The sequence below is a fragment of the Puntigrus tetrazona genome, chromosome 8 (assembly GCF_018831695.1).
Source record: "Puntigrus tetrazona isolate hp1 chromosome 8, ASM1883169v1, whole genome shotgun sequence".
NCBI lineage: Eukaryota > Metazoa > Chordata > Actinopteri > Cypriniformes > Cyprinidae > Puntigrus > Puntigrus tetrazona.
The window spans coordinates 1,236,339-1,247,500 of record NC_056706.1 but is presented as its reverse complement, the minus strand read 5'-3'; the positions used below and the strand labels follow the sequence as shown (position 1 = coordinate 1,247,500).

Here is an 11,162-nt window from a genome sequence, read left to right as displayed (position 1 = left end):
AGCCATAAGGGACATTTTTTCACATTTAGATTGATATATCATCTGAAAGCTGGATAAAGCTTTCCATCAACATCTGGTTTGTTTGGAATAGGACAAAATCAGATACAACTTTTTGAAAATCTGGAATCTAAGGGAGCAAAAAAAAAAGTCCAGATAAGAAAATTGTCCAAATTAAGTTCTTTCTAACCCTAACCCTAACCTATTACTAATCAGAAATCAAGTTTTGAGAAATTTACCGTAGGAACTTTACTAATATATTCATGGAACATTATTGACTTTTGTCATAAACAGAAATGTATCATTTTGACCCATACAATGTATTGCTGTCAATTTTTACAAATCTTATGACTGCTTCTGTGCTCCAGGGTCAGATATCAGTTCTGCTTCATCAGCATTCTCACACAGTTATTTATTTTGATTCATGTCATTACATTAGCTCTGAGAATATTGCTTTAGCTTAATAATGTTCATGACAACTTGCAATATATATTGATGTTAGTTTAGTCCTGCTCTAATGTATGCAACGCTTGCTCTTTGTCAGAACAGTACTGTAGTGTTTGTAAGTGTGCTGCAGGTCAGTGGCGTAAGAAGAGACTGACGTACCGCTTCTATAACCACGCTCCGGCTCTGGGCTGGTCCGGGACACGAGCAGCGGTCCGCACGGCCTTCAGTTACTGGAGCGCGGTCAGTCCGCTTCTCTTCCTGGAGGTCAGCTCAGGTCACGCCGACATCAACATCGCCTTCCACCGGAGAGACCAGGGATGCCCGGTAGCGTTCGACGGACCCGGTAAGACACACTGCCCTTTATACACATTTACAGACAGACATTAAGCCTAGTCCTAGACTAAAATGGCAATTTAAATTAGATTAAAAGAAACCTGCTTTCTTTGTCATGGTTTTAAAGCCTCAGATTTAATGTAGTCAAGACTATAATAGTCTGATTTCCTGGAAGAAGACAACTTCAGAACTAAATTGTAAACTGAATTGGTTTAAACCTAACGAGAGGCAGGTTTTACTTCAGATTAATGTTGTCTTTACAGTCTTTATGCATCAAAATTATTGGCACCCTTTGTAAATATGAACAAAGAAGCCTTAAATTTGTTAATTTTTTTTTATAAAATACATAAAAAATAAATAAAATCTTAAACTTAAACTAAAAAGGAAGGGAAATCCTTTACATTTTATTAAGGTTTTTTAAAGGCTTTAAAATGAATGCAGGCAAAGAGTTAAGCCTCTGCTGTCCGGTGCAGGGCAGGTTCTGGGACACGCCGAGGGCCCGGAGTCTGGCGCGGTTCATTTTGACGCAGACGAGGTTTGGACAGAGGGGCAGAGTTACGGAGCAAACCTGCGAATCGTAGCGGCCCATGAGATAGGCCACGCCCTGGGACTAGGCCACTCCCAGTTCCCTGGTGCGCTCATGAGCCCTGTGTTCACCGGATACCAGCGCGACTTCAGACTGCACCCCGATGACATCCGCGGCATTCAGGCTCTGTACGGTAAGAGCATGCACTCATGCTTCTGTCTGACCGTTCAAAGGCCAAAGCTGACCTCAGCTCTTGCAGGAAAACCTGTTGAGAAAGCATCCGGCGCTCAGAGAAAGCCCATGCCGGACCCCTGCTCCGCGGGACTGGACGCCCTCATGCTGGGTAACAGCACAGCTGACCTCTGATCAGTCCAGCGCCCGAGCCGGTCACTCATGGCCTTGTGCTTCTCCTCTCAGGGCCTCTTCAGAAGACGTTTGCATTCAGGGGTCATCACGTGTGGACCGTCTCAGATTTGGGAGATAGCGCTCCGATTTCCATCAGTACTTTGTGGAAAGAACTGCCCGGGAACATCAATGCAGCTGTTCACTCACAAAGAACCAACAAATCCTACTTTCTGAAAGGTCAACTGAAACAATTTTTACTGTATTTTTTGATCAAATAAATGCAGCCTTGATGTGCAGAATAGGCTTTATTAAAAACATTTAAACTTCTTATAAGTTATGTATGTGTTGAAACTGACCCAGAAAGTGTCTATTAGAAAACATAGTTTCAAAAGAATATAATGATACGGCATATTTTACTCACCCCCAAGCCATCCAAGGTGTATATGACTTTCAGGTGAACAGAGAAGTTTGGTAAGGTGGGTATATGCTCCCGGGGGTTATCACATGCCTTCTGAAGCAGATCAATGGGCTTTTACAAAATCTGCTGTTATTTTAGTTTAGAACATTAATTGTCTTGCTGCTACTGTACCTGATGGCCACAGGAGATCAAGTCTGGAGATATTCGGGCTTTAAACTGGACCACGGCTACCCAAAGCGCCTCGCCATCCCCTCCCACATCCAGGCGGCGTTCTTCCTCCGGAGCCGGCGAGCGCTCGTCTTCATCAAGGTGACAGACTCCTGCTGGAGATCGGTGTGTGTTCTGGTGTGACAGTGATAGTGTGTGTGCTCTGCAGGGATCCGAGTACTGGCTCTGGGATGAACTGGGATCAGCCAAACCTCTGAAGCTCCGCCCCAGGCTCCTGTCTGAGCTCAGCTCCGGTTTGCCCAGGGATCCGGACGCTGCCTTCAGCTCGAGCGACGGACGCGTCCATGTGTTCAGCCGAGAGCGCTTCTGGAGCCTGAGTCCCGCTCTGACGCCGCTCCGATCCACAGAGACATGGATGCGCTGTGACGACTGACTTCACTTTCATCAACATACAGTCAACCCTAAACTAACTCAGACACCTTCAACATTTTTCAGTTTGTTTACTATAGTTTAGAAAAAAGATGACAAGAGTTGATCTGTGTCAGAACAAATTCATCTTTGATAGAAAGATATGTAATGTCCATAAAAGAACACAATGAGATAAATCCAATTTAGCTCGACCAATTAACAAACAATACTTTATCTCAGTCTGTGGTGTAATCACATTAGAAAAACACTTCAGCAGAACATGCTCAGCTCAAAGTGTTTGTATAAGTTTAGCTCCCAAATTTTATTCCTAGACCACTTTGTGAATCATTTTTGGGTATAATTATGTCACAGCTCACTTTATTTTGTTCTTCTTACTAGAACTATAGTGTCTTGCACCCACTAGTAAAAAAAATATCCAAATGTATAAATGAATCATTTTTGCTTTGATTGCATGTCATTTCCATATCCCACTTCACACAAAGCATTATTTATAGTTAAAACATCAAACATATTCTAAGTCAGTGTCAGCAGTTTATTAGTCATCTGTTTTTCTCTGATGCTGATGAGTACAATACATACTGTATTTATATTTATGCATGACTCTTGCATGACAATGCTTGCAGGCTTTTGATTCACCTTTGAATCATTTTTTATTACGCAAATGCAATTTGAATATTATCAAATATTTTCATTTGTATTAATAAAAAGAGTAAAACTAAACAATTTTCAGAGATACACACATCTATTTTTTTGAAGACTCATGTATCTTTGGAGGATGATGTATTAGTCTTATTATGTGCTCTTGCTGCACAATGAAAACAAGCTGGGAAGTGTGAAAAGAAACAGAGGGAAACATCTGCTGTATATCCAAAGCACAAAAACATTTCTGTGTCATTACTGAAATAATGAGATCCCACCTCCACTCAGAAATACAGATGTGTTCAAAGATTCATTTCTGGAATACACAAATCAGACTAATTAATAATAATACTAATGTGGCATTTGGTTTCTGCAGGTTTTATGGAGATAAATGTGTAACTTTTTAAAGATCATTTATAGAACAAGTGAAGAAAATGCAAGGGATAATTTAAGTCAAAATCATTATGTCAGTATGGTCTCTAAATGTGAACATCTTCTATTAGCAACACTTCAGACTCTGACTTTGAAAATACAAATACTAATAGGTCTCCAATACTTCATAGTTCATTTTCCAAAAGAAAAAAAAAAGGTTTCAAGGTTCTTCCTCAGTAATTTTGACATGACAGAATGTCCTTCTGTGAATTATGATTAAAGGAACAAAACATATCTGCCACATGGAGTCAAACAAATGAACGAACATTCATTCCCTATTAACAAACATTAGTTATTTACTGTCTCCAGTTTGTCTTTAAAAAGAAATCTGTCCAGGAAAAACATCTGGATTTAAGGATGTTACGAGACAAAAACACTCAAGAAGAGACTAATTTTTATATTTAATGCCACAACTGAATTTAAGACTTTCTGCTCTGATTTAAGAGCTTAATAGGCCTCAAGTCCACATACAGCTGTAACAGCACAATCGGTCAGCTGCACTGCTTTAACAAATGTTTCTCCTCACATCTCAAGACTGAAGTGTGTAGGACTGGCCTTACAGACGGGTTCCACTCTGAAACCACTCTAGATCCTTCCTCTGAGGTGGAACCTGATGTCTCTAGAGTCTGAGCAGAGCCGAAGCCGAGGTGGTGAGCGGCACCAGCGATCCCGTCTCAGAGTCAAAGTCGATGACGGTGTGATGAACGGAGCTCAGACTCCAGAGCGAGGAGCCCGTGTGAGACTGCCGCTCTCGGAGACTGGCCAGATAACTCTGGAGAAAGACAGTCGGAGGTCAGAGAGACAAACACACAGCGTATGAGACGACTGTTGGTGCGGTGAGGTACCGGGGCCAGAACGTCTCCGGCGTAGCGCTGAAGAGCCGGGGGTCTGCGCTCACGCTTCTGTCTGATCCGCATCGGATCCAAACGCTTCTGGTTCCCCGTCACACACTGCTTTCTCTGTAGGGCTTCTGCAAGTACATTTAGAACTCTTTAAAATATCTGTGAGTGAGTGTGTATTTGTGTGTGTGAGTGAGTGAGTGAGTGAGTGAGTGAGTGAATGAGTATGTGTGTGTACATGTGTGTGTGTGAGTGTGTATGTCTGTGAGAGTGAGAGTGGGGGTGAGTGAGTGTGGGAGTGAGTGAGTGAATGAGTATGTGTGTGTACATGTGTGTGTGTGAGTGTGTATGTCTGTGAGTGAGAGTGTGTGTGGGTGTGTGTACATGTGTGTGTGTGAGTGAATGAGTATGTGTGTGTACATGTGTGTGTGAGTGTGTATGTGTGAGTGTGAGTGTATGTGGGGGTGAGTGAGTGTGTGTGTGTGAGTGAGTGAGTGAGTGAATGAGTATGTGTGTGTGTGTGTGTGTGTGTGTGAGTATGTACATGTGTGTGTGTGTGTGTGTATGTGTGAGTGTGTGTGTGTGTGAGTGAGTGAGTGAGTGAATGAGTATGAGTGTGTGTGTGTACATGTGTGTGTGTGAGTGTGTATGTGTGTGAGTGAGTGTGTATGTGTGTGTGTACGTGTGTGTGTGAGTGAGTATGTGTGTGTAAGTGTGTATGTCTGTGAGTGAGAGTGTATGTGGGGGTGAGTGAGTGTGTGTGTGTGAGTGAGTGAGTGAGTGAATGAGTATGTGTGTGTGTGTGTGTACATGTGTGTGTGAGTGTGTGTGTGTGTGTGAGTGAGTGAGTGAATGAGTATGTGTGTGTACATGTGTGTGTGTGTGTGAGTGTGTATGTGTGAGTATGTACATGTGTGTGAGTGAGTGTGTATGTGTGTGTGTGTGTGTGTACGTGTGTGTGTGAGTGAGTATGTGTGTGTAAGTGTGTATGTCTGTGAGTGTGTATGTGTGTGTGCTGATACCGTCACTGATGATGCTGTACTGGACCAGTGTTCCCAGGGCTGTGAGTAGGGGCCAGGCCCCGATGACCGCCCAGCTGGACCAGCACAGGCCCTGTTGTCTCTGCAGACCCTCATACACTCGCAGCAGTAACATGGGCGTCTCCAGCCAGTAATCCACACACCCGAGGGCCACCGCCGCCCCGAGGGCCGTTGTCAGAGCGACCGTCACGGGCCTCCTCCAGCGCAGAGCGAGGAGAGCGAAGAGCAGGCTGGTTCCGGTGACGGCACTGACCGGGGCCCAGGGCGGGCTGAGCACGGGGTAATACTGGCCCAGCAGCAGCAGAGCGGCGCCGGAGAGCAGGGCTCCCAACAGCAGGCCACTGAGGAACAGCCCCACGCTCCGTACCTGCACCGCCAGCAGCGCCCCCAGCAGACCCAGGCCCAGAGAAACCCCCGCCTGCGCCCGGAGCTCCAGCACACACTCCCACACACACAGCAGCTGACCCAGAGCGCAGCCGGACACCAGCCCCGACACCAGCAGCACTGTCCTGAAACAGCGGCAACCTGTGGAGCAGACCACAGCGTCCCTGCACCACTTTCAAATATGACATCTAAATGTAAAAGAAAATACCTTCTTCTGATCTAACGGCTAAATAGGGCTCTTCTTCCTCAGGATTTCTGCATTTTTTCCAGTCCAAAAAAGTCTGAAAATCCTTAAATCAAGATAAATTTACTGCTGCAGTCTGTAACATTTTTGTGTTCAACATATAGGAAATTAATTATAAGTAAGCACACCATGAATCCATTTTCACTACGCTACACTTAGAAGTGCTTATATTGCAACTGTTCAGACTGGTTCTGGTATATACCGCTGCGGAGGAGCCCAGCACCTGAGAGACGTTGATCCGGTCACAATAGTCTTCCACAGACACACACAACACTGTTTATTAACCACTAGAGAGCTAAAGGTTATAGACTGCAGCTGTAAAAAGCAAAATGACTGAAGAAGTCTTGTTTAAGTAAAGAACAAATACACTGTCACTGCTACCAAAAATTCCCTCTTCATTAAAAGCAAAAACTAAATTTTAAATAACATTAATCTAGATTTAAAAAACACAATCACCTACCAGTGTACTAAGAAATTATTCCTCAATGGCAGATATTTGTTCTTGCTTTAGGTTTCTAGGTTCAATTTCTCCAGAAACAGGACCTAATGTCTTTATTCTGCATCTCCAGTAAACATGTCTTGATTAAGGGATGTTTAGATATTTGAACTTGAGACCTTAATCTGTGGACGGGAGAATAAAAACTTGGTTATTAGCCAGTTATCTGTTACCCAGCATCACAGGTTAGCTGTTTCTAGTTCTGTTTTAGAAAACAAGGAAGATCTTTTACACAACAGCAGCAGGTAAATCAGTCCGGATATTTCTGGATGTCCTTCCTGACTAACAATAGAGCTTTATTTAGAGGACAAACACACAGATTTAAGGCTGTTTGAGAAGGAGTAGGTGCATCTGTTTTTACAATAGGATTTAATCATGTTTTAAATAGCTCTGCATTTTAACACAGTCTTATTGTTCTGAGTTTCCTTGTATAACTGCTATTCATAAGTCCATGTCACAAGCCTAGAAATCATAAAGCGCTTTAATACCTGTGAATTAGTTAGCATTAACCCTTTAAGTATAACATGGACATAATCACTATATTTTATTTGAAAGACTTCCACTTGCTTGGAAGACAACACTGGGCAGGATGTGGGTCGCTTTACAAAAAATAAAACTTGGATCTTTAATCTGATTAATCTAATCTAATGGATTAGCTGCAGCCCTACTCGCCTCGTTTCCTTAAAAGAAATAAGAGTAACATACACCAAAAAAAAACTACAGTTTGACGTATTGAAAACCTCAGAAGCTCCATCAGAGACTCACCACAGAAACAGTAAACGAGACCCAGAGCGAAGCAGAGCGAGCAGGTAACAGCTGGAAAGAGCTCGTATTCTCTCCTGATCTCCAGAGAGCAGACGACTCTGGATTCAGATACAGACTCGTTCATCATGCTGATGAAGACAGAATGGATGTGTTTCAAATTCTTAGTTTAGTGCAGATGTGTTCAGAAGTGTCTGAAAAAAGGAAAACATTATTTAAACAGAAGGAAAGAGAGCTGCTGCCACTTTCATCACACTTTACTCGTTACAGAATCACATCATGTGCTTATTAATTATTTATGAATCAGAAGAGCCTGAGAAATCCCACACACACCCAGCAAGATGAAGATCATAAACAGTGCTGGTGAAACATTACAGTATTGCATTACTAATTGCATTATTTAAGCCCTATTCAGATAGTAATTGCTCCTCAAGGGGATGTAAAAATCCACGTCTAAATGAACTGTTTTTTGACTAAAACTAAAGTCATGCTATAATTTAATTGGTGTCTGCATCAGCATCTAAGTTACAAGAAAAAATCCTTTGAAAATTCAATGCTTAATACCTTTTTGAGCACTGTCAAACACTGTACTATTTTACATGCAGATTTATTTCTGAAAATGCGGGAAAGTATTTAAAAGAACAACACTTCAGAACTGCTCTGCCGCAGCGACTGGGAGCAGAAAGAGAAAAAAAACACATTCCCAATGGGTCTTTATTATGACTGCAGCAGCTAAGCAATACCGTACCATTTTTAAATGTGTATTATATACAGTTATACATATAACTACATCCCGTCAGAGGATATACTGTACAACTATAGCTCATCAACAGGAGATATAAATAATCAAATAATAAATAGATACAGTTGTTCTTATAAGAAACAACTGCCATCCAGATAGGTCTTTAGTCACTTTTTATGTAAAGTAATCTTATTTAACTTTTTCTGGTAAATATAAAAGCCCTTTCACACCACATTCTGAAGGAAATATAAAAGGAAATTATTAACATATTTAATTATTGCAGGTTTGCATCATTTTCTGAGTTTGCATTTGACAGTTTTAACTCATTTAGAGGAATACCGGATGTATTTTTTGTGCAGGTGAAATCAATAACTGAGTTGATATTTAGTCTAGAACTACAGTAAGATCATATTCAGACAGCTTGCTCCTGATTTCTCTCAACATGGCAACACCAGAGCTATGAAACGTCTCTTTTTTTTCAAAAATTAAGATATTAATTAATATTTAAGATATTAATTAATAATTAAGATATATACTTGTGAAATGAAAAAGCAATGTTCATTTGTTATTATGTGTTGCTGGTTAACCTCATTACATACATTTTTTATTAAGAGCCGGTTCTGGTGAGTTAACTGTGAAGCGAGAGCATGTCCCAGTCACACATCATCATCCAGATAATGTTTATCAGGTTTTATGAATAATAGCTCAAGCAGAAATTCAAGAGACGTGTACCCATGTTTCCAGGACCAACAGTTAATCAGGGCATCTGTTCTTCAGGGTTTGTGGATGACGCTTGATCTATACGTGATCTGTGAGTGAAGAATACTAGTAATTAGTAATTAAGCTGAGCTATGAACAGAAGTACATTTCATGTACTTTAATTACTTCTCCAAATGCACACTGGTTTAGCTGTATCCTGTGTATTTTTTTTTAACACGCAGGGAGCTGTCAGACATGCAAATAAGAATGAATGTAATTCTCCATGATTTGTGTATTTATGTGATTTTTAATGCCTACTGTTCCAAAAGTTGGATACTTTAAGTTTGGACACCTGTCTCAGAGGTTTCATGAAAGAAAGCTTTTCTATTACCAATAAACACAGACTGCTGGAATATAACAATCAGTTTTAGGTCGAGCTTGATTTGTGAAAACTTACAACAGTACGGCAGTGTTTCGTTGCTTTGCCCCATTTTTCTTGTATGATAATATCATACGGTGCTGTTCCAATGAACAATGACCCATACAGTATTTTTTTGTGGCCAAAATATATATTACACATCACTAGTGTAATCTGTGAAAACTTTCAGAGCAAGTCTAGGTCAGCTGACCCAAACTGGACTGTGAACGTTTTCAGATTAGAATAATGATTCCTGGAATAATTAACTGACCATAACTGCATTGTTTTTTTATTTTAAACGGACAAAACCTACACAGCGAAACCTTTCTCAAATCAGAATATTGAAGCAAGAACAAGGAAAGCTATAACAACCAGAACTTTATTGTTCTGAAAAACTACACAAACCACAGTTGTCTATGCTGAGATGTTTACATAAATATATTTCTAAAGTTTTAACATATTTGGCCATATGGGCCATTATTCATTGGAATAGCACCGTATGACATTATTATACAAGAAAAAGCAAAGAGAAACACTGCCATGCGATAAAATGCGATTGTAGAGGTTTTCACAAATCAAACTCGACTAAAACACTGCTTTTATATTCCAGCAGTCTGTGTGTTTATCGGTAATAGTGTTGAACAAGAGCTTTGCAGTGAAACAGATCAAGCTGGTGAAGATGACACAGGTTTCGATCCTCAAAGTGTTCAACTTCTGGAACAGCAGTTTTTATGAAATTCACAATTAATGGAGCATTACAATCAATATTACTTTGATGTGTATGACAGCTCCCTGCGTCTTTAAGTTACAGCTACAAGAAATCTTATTAAACTCTCTTTCCTGCGGTGTTTAACACAAGATAAGAAACACCTTCTTACCAGCGCAGATCGGATCAACGACCAATCACAGACGTCAAAATCCATAAACATCGAAATAAACGCATAACGTTAATCGTTTACTTCGGTGTTATGACGGATCCCTCTGAAAGAAAACTCGTCGCGGTTTAACGTTATATTCTTGACTTGTCTGTGTCTGAAGTAAGTTTTATCTCGTATAATCAAACACTTTCTCTTCTTGGATCAGTGCAGACAGACTTCAGCAGATTAGCGCGCGTTAACTAGCACTCGTTCACTAGTTCTCCACAGCGGGTTTCCCTGAACTCAACCAAGAATTAACGGAGGAATTAAAATCAGCGCGTGATGACGAGCAGGACCCGGCGAGGATTGGACGTCAACGTCACCGTTGCCCTGGTTACAGAGTCGCGCTCTTATTCAAATGTGTTTTGTTTTGTTTTTTTTAGCTCGAGGCCGTTATTAACGAACGGTCATAAAACTCTGGGCAGTTTTAAGTGGTTTATAATTAAGAGTTAATTTAATCCCAATTTCAAAAGTCTGCTATTGATCAGACAATGCCAAAGTTTCTGTGTTATATTTTTCACCTTCAGGTCAGTTTCTGCTGATCACTTAAATTACACCGATTAACAAAAATAACTTAACACACTATCAATGTCAATAAAATAGTTAAGAAAAATTAGCAGTTAAAGTCTATATATACATACAAATATATATATATATATATATATATATATATATATATATATATATATATATATATATATATATATATATATATATATACATATACATACACACACACATTCACAGTGAAATTGTTTTTAATAATCAACTAAATATGTGGGTTAGTTATGTGTGTGAGGGTTAATGCACGGCTAGCTGCTAAACGCTTTTAATAGAGGACGTGGAGGCCAAGAAGCTCCCAACACTATTGTATTAAGATGTTTACT

At 40.5% G+C, this 11,162-nt stretch overlaps 2 protein-coding genes across 4 annotated transcripts in view; one reads left to right on the top strand and one right to left on the bottom strand.

Moving 5' to 3' along the window:
* The window catches only part of LOC122350094 (matrix metalloproteinase-19-like), a 3,531-nt gene extending 864 nt beyond the window's left edge, over positions 1–2,667 (top strand). For 2 of the 3 annotated variants that reach the window (XM_043246296.1, XM_043246298.1), the window contains exons 4-8: positions 575–787; positions 1,251–1,646; positions 1,721–1,885; positions 2,251–2,375; positions 2,443–2,667. In XM_043246296.1, coding sequence (XP_043102231.1) covers positions 575–787; positions 1,251–1,646; positions 1,721–1,885; positions 2,251–2,375; positions 2,443–2,667 — 1,124 coding nt within the window. The remainder of the gene's footprint in view (positions 1–574; positions 788–1,250; positions 1,647–1,720; positions 1,886–2,250; positions 2,376–2,442) is intronic. The other variant, XM_043246297.1, reaches the window with a different exon arrangement.
* Positions 2,668–4,342: 1,675 nt separating this feature from the next.
* On the bottom strand, positions 4,343–10,569 carry LOC122350095 (transmembrane protein 198-like). The gene is made up of 6 exons (XM_043246299.1): positions 10,237–10,569; positions 8,974–9,050; positions 7,503–7,693; positions 5,596–6,138; positions 4,580–4,704; positions 4,343–4,506 (listed from the first exon to the last, which is right to left on the bottom strand). Exons 3-6 carry the CDS (start codon positions 7,627–7,629, stop codon positions 4,354–4,356), a joined length of 948 nt encoding a protein of 315 aa, XP_043102234.1. The 5' UTR covers positions 7,630–7,693; positions 8,974–9,050; positions 10,237–10,569; the 3' UTR covers positions 4,343–4,353.
* Positions 10,570–11,162: the final 593 nt, after the last annotated feature.